Source organism: Chionomys nivalis, chromosome 8 (genome assembly GCF_950005125.1).
Source record: "Chionomys nivalis chromosome 8, mChiNiv1.1, whole genome shotgun sequence".
Classification (NCBI taxonomy): domain Eukaryota; kingdom Metazoa; phylum Chordata; class Mammalia; order Rodentia; family Cricetidae; genus Chionomys; species Chionomys nivalis.
Genome location: NC_080093.1, coordinates 51,669,482 through 51,689,605, shown reverse-complemented (window position 1 = coordinate 51,689,605; position 20,124 = coordinate 51,669,482). Strand labels below are relative to the sequence as shown.

Here is a 20,124-nt window from a genome sequence, read left to right as displayed (position 1 = left end):
AATCATCCTAACAGAGGTTACCCTTGTCAGGCTCTGACCAAGGGCCAGCATCACAGTGGTTTTTAAATACACACGTGAGCCTTCTGAGGCCCTGGCATCATGGTGGGCAGGGTCGCCAGGGCCAATAGCTGCGGTGGGTCACAGCACGGACTGGAGTCTAAAAACTGTTTTCCCCTATTGGGTGCAAATACTCTGCTGGATTCCTTCCAGGCCATGCTCCAGGTGTCCCAAGTGACTGCGAAGCCTATTAAGAAGATGTACTTGCTGGGTGGTGGTGGCACACGCCTTTAATCCCAGCACTCGGGAGGCAGAGGCAAGCAGATCTCTGTAAGTTCAAGGCCAGCCTGGCCTACAGAGCAAGTTCCAAGACATGCTCCAAAGCTACACAGAGAAACCATGACTCAAAAAAAAAAAAAAAAAATCACCTGGTGTCTAAGCAACACTTAGCCTGCCCTGAGCTCACACACAGGCAACCCTAAGGACCCAGAGAGTGGAGTGAAATGGGAAAGATAGAACCCATGAGACACACCTTAAGGAAGATGAAGATGAGACCCTCCTTCCTATGGAAGGCGAGGATGGACTCCTACCTGTATGGTCTGGCAGTGGCTGGGATGTTCGAAGAGTAACACATATCCATGTTGTACAGGGAGGGGTCTGTAGCTGGGGATGGTGGTGGGTTCAGGATCTAAAGAGAGCAAACAGGGTTTATTCCAGGCCTCCCTTGGCTAAACCACCCCTCCAGCTTGCCAGCCTGGTGTCTGTTCTCAGCCCATGGTCCACAGACCTCTCTAGAGCTAGTGAACTTAGAAAGCAGAAGGAAAACATCAGTCATCTTCCCCAGAGCTGATGGTGGCCAGAGACATGGGGACAGAATGCTTTCAACCCAACTGTCCTTGTCCTTCTCAGGCATCACTTTGCTGGCCAGTAGAGACCCCTCAGGACCACAACCAGATCTTGGCCATGAACACCAAGAGCCCTGGTCTCCTCCATCAGCACCCGTTGTCTCCACCTGCCCGTGTGCACCGCTCTGCTTCCTCGGGAACTTCATGCTGACTGCACTTGGCTTTCACTCCTGCACCTCCTGCCACTGCCTGTGACCTAGCTCCTGCTCAGGACGCCCTAAGTCCCCGCTGGAGCACTTTCCAACGAAGAGGATGGATGAGGAGGGAGCGGCCCCACCCCTTTCTCAGGGAGCTTTGCCCTACCACCCACCCCAGCTGTGATAAGAGAACACCCTGGACTGTGAGAATGTGCCCTGATGGACACTGATGGCAGCAGGGACCTCTCAGTATGTCTCTGACTACATCCTGAGTGTTGTGACCCAATCGACAGATCAATCCCTAGATGAAAAATAATAGAGCCATGCCGGGCGGTGGTGGCGCACGCCTTTAATCCCAGCACTTGGGAGGCAGAGGCAGGTGAATCTCTGTTAGTTCGAGACCAGCCTGGTCTACAAGAGCTAGTTCCAGGACAGGCTCCAAAACCACAGAGAAACCCTGTCTCGAAAAACCAAAAAATAATAATAATAATAATACAACCAGGCAGTAGGGGCATATGCCCTTAATCCAAGTACTAAGGAGGCAGAGGCAGACTGTGTTTGAGGACAGTCTGGGAAAGAGTGAGGTCTAGGACAGCCGAGGCTACAAAAAGAAACCCTGTCTTGAAAAACCAAAAAAAAAAAAAAAAAAAGAAAGAAAGAAAAGAGAAATAATATGAAGGCACTGGAAGTGGCAAAAGGTACAAAACGGGGCCTCCTTGGAAGAAGTGGGTCCCTGCAGAAGCACCTCCTCCCAGCCCCTTGCTCACTTTCTCTTTGCTTCCTAGCTCATGAAGCACTTTCTACCACGATGTTTTGCCAAGAATGCTGGGCAAGGAACTCCAGGCTGAAGCCTTTGAACTCTGAACCCATGAGGCAAAATAAACCGTAGAGTGCTGACAGCAAGTCTTGAAAGTGTGGCCCTCTGCTGGCACACAGAGGAACTGTGTCTCCTGTAGCAATAGAGGTTAAAATGATAGACTAAGGCACCCAGATACGTGCCAAGACCCAGGCACTAAGATTGGGACAGCTCCCATTGACCCACCCGTGACACAGAAAAGACAGTGCCAGGGGAATCGCATCTGCGCTTCTGAAAATGAGCCAGACTGTGGTTCCTAAGCACACTCCTCCTAGGGATGCGCTAATGGAATGTATACAGGGCACACAAAGTGCAAGCCAAGGGTGCCTGTGGGGATATTTTGTTTATAATCTAACAAATAAAGCTTGCCTGAAGATCAGAGTGCGGAGCTAGTCACTAGTTAGACATAGAGACTAGGCAGTGGTGGCACACACCTTTAATTCTGAGGCAGAGGGTCTCTGTGAGTTCAAGGCCACCATGGGTTACACAAGATTGATCCAGACTAAAAGAGACAGAGCCAGGCAGTAGTGGTTTATGCCTTTAATCCCATTACTTGGGAGTACTTGAGCAGGCTCCTGAGTTCCTGGGGAAGCCACTGCAACGAGCAGGGCTGCAGAGCTGTGAGTATGCTCAGCCCACTGAGTGCAGGGCTGCAACTCAAGAGAGGGTAGCTTTGTGTTGTCAAGGCTGTAGAGAGTGCAAGAACATCAGGGGGTTTCTAAACTCCAGATGCTGGCCCCTAAAAATAGACTCTGGAACTTTCGGAAGACTCAGCTCCTATCCTGTCACCCAGAGATAACACTGTCCTCAGCCCCATCCGCCCAGGATGAGGAGAGGCATGATAAGGAGTCGACAACACACAGACAACAAGGGACACCCCAAAGGGGAGGGGTGAATCCTTGGCAATGTGGACTCCCCGGGGAGACCCTGGAAGACATACAAGGGGCTGTTCTTGCCTTTGTGTAAGCTGCAAAAACTGGGGAAGCAAAGTGCTTATGGAGCACAGCCGAGCACCAAGGTCTTCAAGGACACTGTTACTGCAGCCCCCTCACTGTGGTTTAGCCTTCTAGGATTTGATACCACAGCCAACACAGGCCTGAAAATGGTTATGATCTGACTTGACTCTCATCTGCCTGCCTCTGCCTCCCGAGCGCTGGGATGAAAGGAGTGTGCCACCAGTGCCCAGCAACACATGCCCAGCACGTGTGGAGGTCAGAGGACAGCTTGAGAGAATCGGTTTTCTCCTACCATGTGAGTTCAAGGAACTGAACTCACAATGACAAGTTTGGTGCCAAGCACCTTCCCCTGTTAAAGCATCCTGTCAGCCCTGTAATAACTTACTGAAGGATATTATTAGGATTATTCAGACTTATTATTAAATCACAGACTTGACCACAGGTCTTTGTACAGGGAGAACCAGTGTATGTTTGCCTGACACTATCTGTAGTTTTTAGCATCTGCAGGGGGAAGGGATGCTGGCATGTGTTCCCACAGGTATGGGAGAAGTCAGAAGTATTACATACAGATTCATACAGTGCAGCAAGCTACTCTGCAGACAAGGTTTCTCCTCAGCTTGCCTCAGGGAGAGCATTCCCTCACAGAAGAGGGCTGGTCAGTCACTCTCCACAATCTCTTCCTCGCAGGATGAGGCTGGGAGACAGCACCCCCCAAATCAGATGGAAGTGCCACAAAAATCATACTGCTTGGTTGTCTGTCTTTGGATGATAACCATCTGTTTTCAAGAAATTGAGGCCATGGTGGAAGTCACAAATATTCCTGGTAGGGACGAGAGACATTTTCCTGGGCTAGATGGGCCCAGCAAGGCAGTGAGGACCATGATGCAAGACGAGAGAACCGCCTAGACACCAGGAAGTCCCAGGAATAACTGGAATTGGAGGTGAGAGCTTTCTGTGTTTCTTTTATTCTTTGAGTTTTGTTTTTGATTTTTCTGTTTGTTTGTATTTTGTTTGTTTGTTTAGACAATGTTTTCCTATGTAGCCTTGGTTTTCTTGGAACTTGTTATGTAGACCAGGCTGGCCTCAAACTCACAGAGATTCTCCTGCCTCTGCCTCCCAAGTGCTGGGATTAAAAGTGTACACCGCCACATATGTTGGTTTTTGAGACAGGAAGACATGCATCCCAGACTGTCCTCAAACTTCTTGTATAAACAAGGATGTATGGACAAAGATGAGGTTCCTCACCTCTCTGCCTCCACTCCTATACCCGCTAGCCCCGGTATGTGTTGAACTAGTGATGGAGTCTAGAGCTTTGAACATGCTAGGCAAACACGCTATGAACGGAGCCACATCCCTTTGTGGACATATGTGTTTGTAGACCATCTCCATAGCCACCCTTTTCTATTCAGAAAACAACGCCACCAGTGAGGGAAACAAAGTGGGAGCATGCACCACCGTTCTCTGGGGCACTGGAAGAATTACTAGCTCTAGAAGATCTCCCGCCCAGGACGACCCTGGAGCTAGCACTGACAGGAGTCCCCCACTGTTACCCATTTATCAGCCTATCTCACTCACCGGTGGATACATCGTGGCTTTTGTGCTGGATGAGCTGCTGGATGAGGCCCCGGTGACGTGATTCCGGTCATAGAGGGGCACACTGCCCCGCCCCCCCACCAGGCTCATGGAACTCATCATGGACTTGCTGCATGGGATGCCTGTGGGGAAGGAGAGGCAGGTCACAATGAGCAAACTCCTGCTTTGGGCCCTGATGCCCATGAAATTTCCACTCAGGTGAACGTATCCCAACAGACACAGGTCTTTGGCTGTATCAGGGCAAGTCACCCAGGTCTCTACAAAACATGCAGACTCACAGTAACTCCTGGGAAGCCTACAGAAGGGAGCCCTGTGTAGGGCTGAGAACAGAGATACCACGCAGACAGAGCTCAGGCATGCTGAGAATGCTGAGATGCGGAGACCACGGCAGCCCCTGGCAAGCCCTGCCCTCCACCCCCAAGATGAGCCAGGTCACATCAACCTCTGGATACTGCAGTTCAAGGAGGCTGGCTTAGTGAGAAGACAGACTAGGCCAGGAGAGAGGAAGCCAAGGCTGTATAGGGTTGGGCCACCTCCATGGTGGACCCTGAGTGAACAGGCACTTTCAGCCCTCATAAGGCCCAGAGATGGGCCTGCCACACTGATAGGATCTGAAGCAGAAAGTGTTGCCCTGTGCATCTGCAAACACAAACTGTATCTCTGTGGGTGGCCCTCTGGGAACTTCCCAGACTACTCGCCAAACCTCCTCTATCAGAGAGACAGCTTCAGGCTCCTTACCTGGGAAGGGGCCATGCTGTGAGCCACCCGGAGCTATGAAATTGAGAGGCACATGAGGGGTTCCACTGACGTACTCATGGGGGAAGGGCCCATTGGCCCCCGTGTAGCGCTGGCACATCACTCGCTGGCAGACAAAGTAGACCCCGCCCATGACGAAGAGAGAAAGGATGATGCCAATGACAGGCCCAATGGCACTGCTGTGGGCTGGGACGTCATCGGAGGGTGGCTTGTTGATTTCTGTTGGATAGATCACTCACGTTAACCCCAAAGTGATGGCCTCCCACATGGGACATGCTGTGAACCTGAGCGGGGCTGCCTTTGCCCAAACTTGGCACCTGCAGGAAGGAGCAGATGAGCTAGGGACATGGGATATGGCTCACTTTGGGACAACTGTCTGCTGCTCCTGAGCCTGCTCAACCCTGTTCTCTGCCTGGCCAACTCTGCCTCATTTCCAATGGCCTAAACTGTGCTCACAGGCTTTTGCCCAACTCCATGCCTGGCGAAGGTTGGTAACAAGTACTCCTGAGTTAGCCCATGTCGTGAGATAATAGAGCAGGATGGTATGATCTGGAGTCAGTGTGAGCAGCTGGGTACCAGTCTTCAGGGGTCTATAGGGAGCAGAGCAACTTTTATATCACCTCAATTGCAAGGCCACCAGAAAGACACATCCCTGATTCAGCTGACAAAAATGTTTACCTTGGGACACAGCATTCCCAAGGACATCAACTCCATTCCTTCTTAACTGCCCACAACATGAAAGAGCTGGGAAGAAGCTTTTGTCTCAGAAGATGGAGGCTGAGTGTGAACATCAGGCCTATGGCAGTCCATGTACACACCTGCCCAGCAGAAGATATCAGCAACCCAACTCTGCCACCTAAACCAGGCCACTCCAGAGTCGGTGCCCAAGGCTTCTAAGCTGTGATGGTTTCTGAGTCCATGAGAAATGTCCTTTTCCCATTATGCCCTCCTTTCCAGCAGTAGAGATCTCCGCCCTGGTCCCCATGGGGTAGATGGAGTAGACCCAGGCAGAAAAACATCACATCCTCTCTGGAATTCCAGTTCCTTCCTGTCTGACTGCCCTGACCACCTATTATCTAGCACTAACACTCACATCCTTGGGTGTTAGTCCATGTTACTCAAGGGTTATGTATGGCATAGGACGTTTGGGTCCTAAACTGTGTAAGAGAAGAGAAAGAGCTGATTAGTAGGCATGTGTGCATTCATTCTCTCTTCTTAACTTGTGACCAGCTGCTTCGAGCCCCTCCCTTGACCTCTCCACAATGGTGGACTGTAACCTGAAAGTTCTTCCCTTGACCTCCCCACAATGGCGGACTGTAACTTGGAACTGAAAGTTCTTCCCTTGACCTCCCCACAATGGCGGACTGTAACCTGAAAGTTCTTCCCTTGACCTCCCCACAATGGCGGACTGTAACCTGGAACTGAAAGTTCTTCCCTTTACCTCCCCACAATGGCGGACTGTAACCTGGAACTGAAAGTCAAGTAAACCTGTACTCCCCAAGTTGCTTTTGTCAGAGCATTTCATCAGAGCAACAGAAACAAAACTAGGACACCCACTAAATGAAATTTCCCACAGCCCCAGCCCACCTCCGAGACCCCATCCCATTGGGGACCTGCCTGGAAGCACTCACCACACATGAGCTCATCAGATCCATCAGCACAGTCGGGGAAGGAGTCACACTGCTGCTTGATGAGGACACACTGGCCACTGGTGCACCGGAACTGATTGGGCAGACAGACAGCTGTGAGGGAGAAAGGGGTCATGCTCAGAGGAGCTAGAGGGCAGCTGCTGTCCTGGCCCCAACCAACACTGAGCCAACAGCAAGAACGCTTTCCCAGCTAGGAAAGATCATAGGAAACTCCATCTCAGCCCAACAGGGGTTCCAACGTCTGTTCAGAGTGAAGAGGGGCGGGACCATGACAGTAAGGAAGAGACCTTGTTGCCAGCCTGCCCCCAGGAGGCATGCAGTCTGAGTCAAAGACAGCAAAGAGCAGGAACAACAGCCTCAGGTCTAGGGCCAAGGAGGTGGGGCTGAAGTGGAGTTGGCAGAAATAACTATTTTCTCAGTGTAGGTGGGCTGAGGCAGTGGAGCCCAGAACTCCACGAAGGTATAAGTTGCAATCAGGGGGACCAAGGCCATCTCCTCTAACATGTGGACGGAGATTGGGCAGGGAAAACTATCGAGTTACAGCACCTTGGGGAACACCTGGGTGCTTGGCATCATCTCCCACAACCACCCATCTGGACTCTCTCCTGACATGCCCCAGGTTCCTGACCTGGGTAAGGAGACAAGGGCACTTTGTAGGAGTCGGGGGCCAGCACCTGCTATTGGTGGTGTATCTCACACCAGGAGAAGTGTGGGCAGGTGAGTGGGAGGAGGGAAGGATGGATTTTGAACTCATCAAATGACACTCAAACTAGAAGCACACACTATTACTGGCTCTGCAACCAACCACCCAGCTCCCCTGTCTAGCATGAGAGTGTCCACACATACAGCAGTAACTAGGCCAGGCATGCCAATGGACCCTTATTTATAGACAAGGCAGCTAGCTGAGTTTGGCATATGTGCCATCATATGTTAAGCCCTGGTCCATGGTCTCCACTAGATCCCTCAGAGCACTGGTGAGCAGCAAAGTCATCATCACAGTCACACAGAGGAAGCCGCCAAGGCCACTCCAGGTCTCTGCTGAATGAGGGCGGAGGATGGTGGCAGACAGCATCTGAGTCATGGAGAACATCACCCAGCAGCTTTGGGCAGAGGCAGTAAGAGTGACCACAGGAACGGCTCAGTGACAGATCTGTGCCTATGGTGCTAAAACATGTGGCAGATGACCAAGGGCAGCGCAGGTCACGTATCATGCCATGCACAGCAAGTGCAAAAGAGATATATTAGAAAACTGTAAAGGGTCAGTGAGGGCTAGAGAGATACCCAGGTAAGGTCCACTTCCAGAGGACCCGGGTTCAATTCCCAGCACCCACATGGCAGCTTACAATCATCTGTAACTCCAGTTCCAGTCGATCCAACACCCTCTTCCGGCTTCTGCAAACACCAGGCAGGCACATGTGCACATACATACATGTAGGCAAAACACGCATACGCATAAAACTGAATTTAAAAAAATTTAAAGGCTGGCCAGTGAGATGGCTTAGTGCAGGGAGTCTCAATTTGAGGTCAAACAACCCTATGACAAAGGTCACATATCAGACATCCTGCATATCAGATATTTACATTAAGATTCATAACAGTAGAGAGACAGAGACCCAATTTGGAGCAACGGTCTGAGCTCTTAAGGTCCAAATGAGGAGCAGAAGGAGGGAGAACATGAGCAAGGAAATCAGGACCACGAGGCGTGCACCCACCCACTGTGACAGTGGAACTGATCTATTGGGAGCTCTCCAAGGCCAGCTGGACTGGGACTGAATAAGCATGGGTTGAAACTGGACTCTCTGAACATGGCGGACAATGAAGGCTGATGAGAAGCCAAGGACAATGGCACTAGGTTTCGATCCTAATACATGAACTGGCTTTGTGGGAGCTTAGCCTGTTTGGATGCTCACTTTCCTGGACCTAGATAGAAGTGGGAGGACTTTGGTCTTCCTGTAGGGCAGGGAATTTGGACTGCTCTTCAGTATCAAGAGGGAGGGGGGAATGGACTGGGGGGAGGAGAAGAGGAGTGGGGATAGGGGGAGGGGAGCAATATGTGGGAGGAGGGGGAGGGAAATGGGAAACGGGGAGCAGTTGGAAATTTTAATTAAAAAAGAATAAAAAATGAGAAAAAAAAGATTCATAACAGTAGCAAAATTACAGTTATGAAGTAGCAACGAAATAATTTTATGGTTGGGGATACCACAACATGAGGAACTGTATTAAAGGGTCACTGCTAGGAAGGCTGAGAGCCACTGGCATAGTGGATAAAGATGCTTACAGCTACCAGGTGGTGGCGGTGCGCGCCTTTAATCCCAGCACTCGGGAGGCAGAGACGAGGATTCCTGTGGGTCTGAGGCCAGCCTGGTCTACAGTGTGAGTTCTAGAACAGGCTCCAAAGCTACACAGAAAAACCCTGTCTTGAAAAAAACAAAAACAAAACAAAATTCAAAAAAATGCTTACAGTCAAGTCTGGTGACCAACATGTTCCCTGAGACCCATATGGTAGAAGGAGAAAACTGACTTCTACAAGCTGCTGTCTTCTTCTTCTTCTTTTTTTTTTTTTGGTTTTTTGAGACAGGGTTTCTCTGTGGTTTTGGAGCCTGTCCTGGAACTAGCTCTTGTAGACCAGGCTGGTCTCGAACTCACAGAGATCCACCTGCCTCTGCCTCCCGAGTGCTGGGATTAAAGGCGTGCGCCACCACCGCCCAGCCCAAGCTGCTGTCTTCTGACCTCCATTAGCACAAAATGGTGCACACAGCACTCATATGCATGCGTGCATGCACGCATGCACGCACGCACACACACACACACACACATCCTAAGGAAAAGCCTGGGAAGGTAGCTCGGTTGATAGAGTAAAGCGTTTCTTCAGGCTGCACCTAAAACTTACTTCATTTGTTTCCACCAAGAGGACCTGCCTATTTAGCTGCTTTCCAGCCCCTACTTGAGGAAGGCGAGGTGGAGCCTAATGCTTGGTGTACAGGAGGGAAGACCAAATGGCTTTGGCAGGGCCTGGGTGAGACATAGCAGCCAGGGTGGGCAGGGCAGAGCCTCACCATCGCAGTTGGCTTCATCAGAGCGATCCTGGCAGTCGGCCTCACCATCACAGCGCAGGCGCAGGTCCACACACTGGCCTCGAGCGCAGGGAAACTGGGAGGCAGAGCACACTGGGCAGCCTTCCTCATCGCTCTGGTCGGCACACTCGGGGAAGCCGTCACAGCGCCAGGCTCCGGGGATACAGTCAATCTCACCAGTAGCACACGCAAACTGATCAGGGGAGCAGGTAGGAGGCTCTGGGAGAGAGAGGAGAGCACAGTCACGCAGACTCACCCCAGTGAACCACACAACTGCAGGAAGCCCAAAGTACACTTTCATGTAGTAGGTTGGCTTCAAACTTGCTGAGTAGCCAAGGAAGACCTTGAACTGCTGATCCTCTTGCCTCTATCTCCTGAGTTCAGGGATTATACCTTAAACACCATTCCTTGTTTACACAGTGCTAAAGACTGAAGCCAGGGTCTTGCACATGTGCTCTACCTCCTGAGCTACATCCTCAATGCATGTCTCTTTTCTTTTTTTAGTGTGTGTGTTGGGGGCAGACATGGATAGCATTCTTTCTCTCTCTCTCCCCACCTTATTCCTAAGAAACAGAATCTCTCACTACACCTGGAGTTAGGCTGACAGCCAGCAACCGTAGTGACATGTCTGTCTCTGCCTCTCATCACACTGGGGTTACAGGTGCCACAACTGTTTTGATGTGACTGTTGGTGATACAACCTCAGGGGTTTATGCTCACAGAGCAGGTACGCTTACCCACTGAGCCCCCACATGTCTCCTTTCTATGGTAAAGAGCACAGACAGCCTGGGAATTTTTGATTTAAACAGCATAGACTGTCAACATGGCGAAACAGAGTGGAAAACCCAAGAAGTTTCTTGGCTTCTCAAAGCCTCTATTTCCTCCTCTCTACACCTAGGAGCCACTGCATGAGTGACGGGGCTATGGGAAGAGACAGGGCGCGTGGCTAGGGCGGGCCACACAAGGGAGTGGTGGGTTGTGCTGCTGAAACACTGGAGCATGTTAGACCCAATACATTTCAGAACCTCAGCAAGCCCTTCGTCCTGTGACCAGACGAGTGGCCATAAAAGATTGCAAAGTGTCTGTGTAAAAGACACACATCTCTTGGGCCTCAAGCTGAGTGTAAACGCGAGTGCCTGTAAACAGAGCACTTTGGAGTTCAAGGTTAACTTTGGCTGCATTGAAAGTTCAAGGCCAGTCAGGACTACGGGAGATAGAGACTGTCTCAAAAACAAACCAAAACAAACCAAAAGAAGGAACCTGAAGTCTCGTGGTGAGGAAATGACAGAGGGGCACATGCTCCCAAGTGGAGAGCCAGGCCTGGGTGCACTGCCCCTACCCCAGGCAGGCAGGCTCAGGCACCCATGGGAGCCATGCAGCAGACTCCATCATGGTGACTTTAGAGACTATCACTTTTATTACAGCCATTCCCCACAAGTGCTCTGTTACTTAGAGGAAACCAGCCTGCCAGGTCTGCTCTCCGTCTCATAGAGGGGAAAGCAGAGCTCACAGCAGACAAGAGTTCATCCGAAGGTCGCTCATCTTAGAAGTCAGAATCCAGGATCTGAACCCAGGTCTTCCTAACCTGGTTCTTGATGACACATTGCCATCACAGCCATGTAGGCCCCGGGGAAATAGGGGGTGGGGTCAGAAGCACAAATCTCTTACCAGGGGGACTAGAGAGACTTTTAGAGCAGTTCAAAGTTCTGACTGCTCTTGCAGAAGATCGGGGTTCAGTACATGGTACCCATGAACTGCTTGTAACTCCAGTTTCAAGGGATATGATACCCCTCTTCTGGCCCTGTGGACACTGGAGGCATGTGGTTCATTACATGCAGGTGAACACTTATGCACATAAAATAAAAATAATTAAAAAAAAACCTTCTATAAGATCCAACAGCCCTGTGGATAACTGACAGCAGAATAGGTGGTCAGGAAGGATAAAGATGACTGATCAGTACTATCTATCAACTGGATCTAATAAATCTTTCTAGAATATTCCACCTGACAACAGCAGAATGCCCATTCTCCCCAAGGCACATAAAACACTCACAAAGACTCATAGTGGCCATAAAGTACACTTCAATTACTTCAATCTATTTAAAGAAAGAAATCCCACAAGGGAAGCTCTCAGGCCACAGTGGAATTAAAGCAGAAATCAAAGAGAACTGGGACATTCCTAACTATCTAGAGACCAAATAAATCCTTCCAGGCAAAAATACTCACCACTAAGCCAACCTGCACCTCACAACACACTTCTGAACAACACACGGGTTATTTAAGTATTTCAACTATTGGGGCGGGGATCAGTACTAGCCACACAAGCCTGAGGACCTGAGTTCAACCCCCAGCACCCATTGTAAAAAGCCAGGTGTGATGGCACGCGTTCATAATTCCAGGGCTGGGGATGCAGACACAGGGTCTCTGGGCCCACTGGACAGTCAGCCTAGCCTAACTGGCAAGCTCCAGTTCCCAGTGAGAGACCTTGTCTGAAAAAAACAAAACAAACAAAAGACAAGGTGGATGGCTGGGGAATAACAGCACAGATTAACCCCTGGCCCCCACAGTACAAGTGCACACACACACATCAGGACTATCTGAAAACTAAGATACAACTGATTAAAATCTGTGAGCTGCAGGAAAAGCACACAGAAGTGTTAATTAGGAAGGGGGCTATAGGTAAAGAAATGACTGCTTTGGAGATTAGATGCCATGGGTTCTGTCATCTTAAAGCATGCAGGGCACTAGTCAAAGACTCAACAGAAGGTTCACTCACCACCACAGGTCAGCAGGTTCTGCAGGAGCACAAGGTGGACTGGGCATGAGCAACGTGGCGTTCCATCACCCTTGGCGATGCAGATGTGGGAGCAGCCACCATTGTCTCGGGCACACGGATGGGCTGCTGTATGGACAGAGCAGGATGGAGAAGATCAGGTTCTCCCTTCCTCCTCAGAGCTCATCCTGTGCAGGTGAATGCCAGGTTCCTACAGGAGATCATCTCACTTGTTCCCTTCAGCAGCCCCGTTGATCAATACTAACATAGAAACTGACAGAAAAACCAAGTCTTGCCAGGTGGAGGTGGCGTAGGCCTTTAATCCCAGCACTTGGGAGTCAAAGACAGGCAGATCTCTGTGGGTTTGAGACTGGCCTGGTCTACAGAGGGAGTTCCAGAAGGGCTCCAAAGCTACAAAAGAGAGAGGGAGGGAGGGAGGGAGGAGGGAGGGAGGGAGGGAGGGAGGGAGGGAGGGAGGGAGGGAGGGAGGGAGGGAGGGAGGGAGGGGAAGAAAAAGAGGAAAAAAGGAAAAAAACCTGTCTTGGAAAACAACAAGAAAACAACAAACAAACAAACAACAACAAAACCGAGTCTTGGGGCTGGAGAGATGATTAGTGGCTAAGAGCACTGGCTACTCTTCCTGAGGACCCCACATGACAGCTCACTACTGTCTACAATTCCAGCTGAAGGAGACCCAACACCCTCACAAAGATATACATGAAGGCAAAACACCTTTATGAAAATAAAAATTAATTTTTAAAAACAAATGGAGTCTGGCAGCTGTCCTGTGCTGTAAACACACAGCTGTCCCGCTGCAGGCACTGAGATCAAGGCAGCCAGCATCCCAGCGTGAGGCAGAAGCACTATCTCCAGCTGAGGCGCTATAGATTCCTGTGGGGTTGGAGAGGAGTCACATCACCATAAGGGTGTGGCTTCTGGTAAGTTAACTATGCTGCCCTGGATGGCCCCACAGCTAGACATGGGAAGCATAAATTAAGAGCTGATGGATTATTCAAAAAAAAAAATAAAATTTAAAAAGGGTAGGTAGGTAGATGGGGTGGGTCAGGGAACAGTTGGGGGAAGAGTAGGGATGAACAGAATCAAAATAAATTCTATGAAATTCTCAAAGAATAAAATATTTAAAAAGAAAGAAAACAGAACCTGGAAGCCGTTACAGACTTTGAACAGTACACCCAAGCCTGTCTCTGCACCCCATACCCCTACCCTTCCCACCATGGCTCTACACTGTCTGCTGCTTTCTCTGCTGTTATAGTGGATGTGCCCATGTCCTGACCCCTATGACCCATACACATGAGCTTATTGGAAGTAGAGCCTTTCCAATGTAACAGGTAAGGAATCGCAGAACGAGGTCATTGTGGGTGACCCGAGTGTTTTTTTTTTTTTTTTTTTTTTTTTTTTAAATTTATCTATTTATTATGTATACAGCTATCCAGAAGAGGGCACCAGATCTCATTACAGATGGTTGTGAGCCACCATGTGGTTGCTGGGAATTGAACTCAGGACCTTTGGAAGAGCAGGCAATGCTCTTAACCGCGGAGCCATCTCTCCAGCCCTGACCCGAGTGTTTTAAACCCACTGACAGAAGAAGGGCAGGAGCAGAGTGCCGGGACTGAACAAGAGTTTTTGTGCGCGCTGGGCGAGCCCTTTACCAACTGAGCTACATCACCATCCCTAGCTCAGGTTTTTGTTTGGTTTCATGTGTGTGGTGTATGCACATGTGTAGGGGGATTTGCACATCTGTGTACACACACCGAGGTCAACAAAAGGATGCTGGCTGTCACATCATTTTCTACCTTATTCTCTTGAAGCACAGTCTCTCACTGAACCTGGAGCTAGGCTGATCCCACCAATCCTCCACACCCCCTAGATCACACTGAGCTTTTTATAAAGGTGTTGGGATTTGAACTCAACTCCACGCTTGCAAAGCAAGTGCTCTTACCTAACAAATCATGTCTCTAGTCCCTGCTGTCTCTTAAAGAGGTCTTGCTAAATAAGTATTTCAGGCTGGCCTCTAACACTAGTTCCTCCTGCCTCAGTATCCCAGTGGCCAACATTGTAGGTATGTGCCTCCAGGACTGTGCAGTTTGAAAACTGAGGTGGTCACAGATTACAGCAGAGTTCAGCAAGCCCACTCTGTTATACCACAAAGCAAATAATTCTCACTTTCCCAACGAGCCTGCATCCTGAAGCTATTCCATTCTGTCAGCCCTTGCTCTGTGGACTGCAGGAAGCTCAGACATAAGTCTGGCATAGACTCTCATGAGAAAGCATGCTGGGTGTTGCACACCCCCAAAGGAGAGCTTACTTGAGAATTCCCTGCCCTTGTTTATCCAGGACATCTCACGTTAAGTTTCCATAAGGGTATGTCTAATTCTTACCCTGGCTCACTAAAGGCTACCTGGTCCTTCAGTTCCCTTAGTTATAAGGAGATATGGCTAGTACGGCTTTCTGTGGACACTATTGGGCAAGAGTGTCACCATTCCAACCACAACATGGTCATTCTGAAGACTTGTGACATCTAGGAGCCTGTAACTTTGTAAGAAGTCAGGAGAACAGAGATCTCTGTTGGCTTTGTCTACTGAGATAGGGTCTCATTATGGAGCCCAGGCTAGCCTGGAACTCATTATCTAAAGTAAGATGACCTCAAACTTGCTACGATCCTCCTGCCTTGGCCTCCTGAGTGCTGGGATTATAAGTATGCACCCACGTGCCTGGCTAGAATGCGATGTTTTACCCTATATCTGCAGATACACAGACTGGGAAGACACAATTTATCCAGACAGCTCACTTCTCCAGGACCCAGTGATCCAGAGGACAGAAAAGCTGCCGCTCACCAACCCAAGTGCTAATTTCATATTTCACAACTCAGCCCAGCTTTGGGCGGATTGACAAACCTCCCCACTCCCCAGAGCACTTGTATTCCATATGTTACTCTACAGATTTTGGTTGTAGATTCCCAGCCTATAGGGTCGAGCAACAGAAACAACATGACCAAATCAAGGGCTCTGGCCTCAAACCCAAACTGCATGAGAGGGGCCCACGCAGGGTTACTCTGTGCTAGCTAGCACTTGAGACATGCTTATAGGACAAGCATGCACCTTGGGCTAACTATGAATGTCACCCAACACAAAATCAGAAACATCATGACAGGGCCAGAGAGATGGCTCAGAAGGTGAAAGAACTGTACATTCAAGCTTGACAACCTGAGTTCAATCCCTAGAACCCACTGTGCTGGTTAGCATTTTGTCAATTTGACAAAAACTAGCGTCATTTGAAGAGGGAAGGGAATTCAATTGAGGAACTGCCTCTAACAGATGGGCCTGTGGGAACATCTCTGGGACATTCTCCTGATTACTGAATGATGTAGGAAGGCCCATCCTGGGCAATTTGCCTGGGCAGGTGGTACTGGATGGTGCAAGAACACAGGCCAAGCAAGCCATGGGAGCAAGCCACTAAGCAGTGTTCTTTCATGGCATCTGCCTCAGTTCCTGCCTTGAATTCCTGCCCTGACTTCCTTCAGTGATGGACTGTGTGACCTGTCAGCCAAACACACCTTTCTTCCCTGGTTGCTTTTGGTCATGGTGTTTATCACAGCAGCAGGGAAAGTATCTAGGATGCCCACAGAAGGGATAAAAGAGAGGCCCAACTCCACAGAAGTGCTCTCTGACCTGCACACGCTCCATGGCATGCATGTTCCCATCCCTACATACACCATACATACATAGAATTTAAAAAAATTCAGGCTTTTTTTTTTTGCAACTTGATTGTGTGATTTTTTTCAAGCATGAATTTTATAGCTGACAACATTTCATCACATTGTCAAAAGTTGAACACACCTGAACGGGATGCGGGGGGTTCCCCATGGTCCCAGCAAAGAGACAGCCAAGGCGAAAGCTCAGTCCTGGAGGCAGAATTAGGACCCAGCAGGAGGGATTCCAATGGAGGGACACAGGAGGAGAGGGAGCAGACAAGGGCTGCAGGTGCAGACCTGCTTAGCACCAAGGGCCTGGGGTGAAGGTCCTGGACCACATGGAGAACCAGCAGCATGGAGGGGCAGTCCTAGTTCTGAACCCTGAGGCAGCAGACCCTTTAAAGAATGGGACTGAGCTGGAGACATAGCTCAAGAGGAGAATACTTGTGCAGCATGCATGAGACCTGAATTCAATCCCAGGTCTAAATTCCAGGACTAAAAAACAAAACAAACAGCTGGAGCCAAGAGGGGAGTCTTCAGATCATTGGGGGGTGTCTTCAAATGAGACAGTGGGAACCCATCTCTCACTCTGTTTTGGTTCCCAGCTGTGAAGCATGTTGCCTTGCTTCATCACACAATCATTGCCATAATGTGCACTGTCTCATCACAGGCCCAAGAGTGCATGCATGCACAGCTCAGAGAATGCTAGCACTCAGGAGCTTGAGGCTGGAAGGCTGTCAGGAATTCTAGGCTAACCTGGGCTACCTAGAGAGACTGTGTCTTAAAAGTAAACAGACAGATGTAGACATATGAGCGAAGGACAGATGGACAGGGTAGCACTGGTAGGCAGGAAGATCGTAGACAGACAGACAGCAAAAAACAAGCTTGGGGACTTCTGTATAGCAGCAAACAAAAATTACTGCAGAGGGGGACACCTGGACACATATTGGCCTTCAGTGCTGAGCCCATGGCCTCCTTGGGTCCATGGCTCTTGCACCAGCAGCCCAGCTGACTTCATCAGGGCTAATTCAGGAGTCCCTAAGCAGTGTTACACTCCCCAAGAGGACCCTACCACAAAAGTTGTCCCCTCTCACATACAGAACTCCTCCAGGCTGACTTCCTCCACGGCATGGATGCCTGTCAGGTGGGTGACACGGCCCTGAACCCTAGTCCGCTTGTCCCCAGTGGTCTTCTCTACACGTTCAATCATCTGCTGCTGGCGGTCGATCCAGTAGAGGTGCCTGCCCAGCACTGTCAGACCCACTGGCTGCACGATGTTGGCATCTTCCAGGGTAAGGCGGTTGGCCCCTAGGGGTAGCATAAAGGCTCCATGAGTAGCAGCCCAGTGAAGGGTCAGACCCACTGGGCATAGGAGACTAGAGATTTAAAGAGAGGGTCACGAGTGAGTCTAGGGTATTTCTGCCCTCTCCAGAGCTGGGAGCTGGAGCAGACGCCATGGAAGCAGGCTCCTGCCACTAGGGATCAGGATCATACCACATGGTCACTGGCATGGTGCTTCCTGTGCCCATCCATCACTAATGTGTGTGTGTATGTGATATCTGAGTGGAAGAGGTATATGTATACATGTATATACATCTGTATACATGTGTGTGCATGCATGTGAAGGCCAGAGTCTCAATCATTTCTCCATCTCATTTATTTCTTTAAGGTATTGATTGATTGAGACAGGGCCTCCCTATATGGCCCTTGCTCTCCAGGAGCTCTTCATGTAGACCAGGCTGGCCTCAAACTCACAGAGATCCACCTACCTCTTTGAGATTAAAGGTATGCATCACTACACCCAGCTTTTTAAAAGTATTTTTAAGCATTTATTTTTTAATTGTATGAATGAGTGCTCTGCCTGTATGTATATGTCTGTGCTCCAGAAGCCTACAGTGTCCAAAGGAGGTCAAAAGAGTGTGTTGGATCTCCTGGAACAGGAGTTATAAATGTGTGTGAACTGTCATGTCAATGCTGAGAACTAAACTCGGGTCCTCTGCAAGAAGAGCCAGTGCTCTTACCCACTGAGCCATCTTTCCACCCCCTTATTTTTCATTACGTTTATTTGCATGTGGGAGAGGGTACATGCCACACATAGCACACCTAGAGATGTCAGAGGGTGTTGGGAGCAGTGAACCCCCAGAACCTGAATTTCTTGTCAACAACTGTTTTCCTCTGCTCTAAGACAGCCTGCAGCTGCTCTGAACATGAGACCCTCAGGAGTTCCTGATGGCAGGAGAGTGGTTTCTGGTAGGTTTGGCTGGGGCGTGGCTATCAGTTAAGGATCCCTATATAAGCTGCCCCTGGACACAATAAAGGGGGCATTCTTTGGGAATTCAAGGATAACCTGTGTCTCTGTCTGTGTGTCTTTATGTGTTTCAATCTCCAGCCCCTTGCCCGGTTCAGGAACTGTATGGTGTAGCGCATAGAGCACAGACGGGCGTGGTGCGCTACAAGAGGGCAACTTGTAGGAGGAGTCAGTTCTCACCTTCACCATGTGGATCCTGGGGCTCAAACTCCTGTCACCAGGCTTGGTGGCAAGAGCCATTACCCAGCGAATCATCTGGCTGGCTCTCCACCTCATTTTTTGAAACAGGACCTCTTATTGAAACTGATTTGGCTAGACTGGCTGGCCAGAGAGTCCAATGGATCCTCCTATGTCTGTCTTCCCAACACTGGACCCCAGGTGTGTGCCACGGTCCCTGGATCCTCCTGTGTCTGCCTTCTCAACACTGGACCCCAGGCGTGTACCACGGTCCCTGGATCCTCCTGTGTCTGCCTTCCCAACACTGGACCCCAGGCATGGGCCACAGTTCCTGCTTTTTACATGGGTGCTGGGGATCAGAATTCAGGCCCTTAGGTTGCACAGCAAGCTCTTTACCCACAAGTCACCTCTCCCCAGCCACACAGCTTTTATTAGATGAAAAGCTGCGGGCTGGAGAGATGGTTCAGTGGTTAAGAGCATTGCCTGCTCTTCCAAAGGTTCTGAGTTCAATTCCCGGAAATCACATGGTGGCTCACAACCATCTGTAATGTGGTCTGGTGCCCTCTTCTGGCCTGCAGACATACACACAGACAGAATATTGTACACATAATAAATAAATAAGTAAATAAATAAATAAAAGACTAAATAAAAGGAAAAGGAGGAAGAGTCTTTAAAAAAAAAAAAGCCGGGCGATGGTGGCCCACGCCTTTTAATCCCAGCACTCGGGAGGCAGAGGCAGGCGGATCTCTGTGAGTTCGAGACCAGCCTGGTCTACAGAGCAAGTTCCAAGACAGGCTCCAAAGCCACAGAGAAACCCTGTCTCAAAAAACCAAAAATAAATAAATAAATAAATAGATAGATAGATAATTTTTTTTTTTTTTTGGTTTTTCGAGACAGGGTTTCTCTGTGGTTTTGGAGCCTGTCCTGGAACTAGCTCTTGTAGACCAGGCTGGTCTCGAACTCACAGAGATCCGCCTGCCTCTGCCTCCCAAGTGCTGGGATTAAAGGCGTGCGCCACCACCGCCCGGCTGATAAATTTAAAAGAAAAAAAAGAAAAGAAAAGCTGCAAGGATCCAGCACCCTCCTAAGTACTGAATCCTGCTTCTCCATAGCCCAGGGCTCACATCCAGGCCCCCATGGTGTTAGGAATACACATGAACATACAGAACTGCAAAACAATGCCAGGCTCAGATGGCCCAGGACAAGGTGGTAGCTGCTGCCCCTACTGGTAG

At 49.7% G+C, this 20,124-nt stretch overlaps 1 protein-coding gene across 2 annotated transcripts in view; it reads right to left on the bottom strand.

Annotated features, from left to right (window-relative positions):
• Positions 1-20,124, bottom strand: part of Lrp5 (LDL receptor related protein 5) — a 106,121-nt gene that overhangs the window by 2,714 nt on the left and 83,283 nt on the right. The window contains exons 16-22 of one of the 2 annotated variants that reach the window (XM_057778592.1): positions 17,506-17,715; positions 12,699-12,824; positions 9,906-10,142; positions 6,832-6,942; positions 5,183-5,419; positions 4,427-4,566; positions 588-685 (exon numbers count right to left, since the gene is read on the bottom strand). In XM_057778592.1, coding sequence (XP_057634575.1) covers positions 588-685; positions 4,427-4,566; positions 5,183-5,419; positions 6,832-6,942; positions 9,906-10,142; positions 12,699-12,824; positions 17,506-17,715 — 1,159 coding nt within the window. The remainder of the gene's footprint in view (positions 1-587; positions 686-4,426; positions 4,567-5,182; positions 5,420-6,831; positions 6,943-9,905; positions 10,143-12,698; positions 12,825-17,505; positions 17,716-20,124) is intronic. The other variant, XM_057778593.1, reaches the window with a different exon arrangement.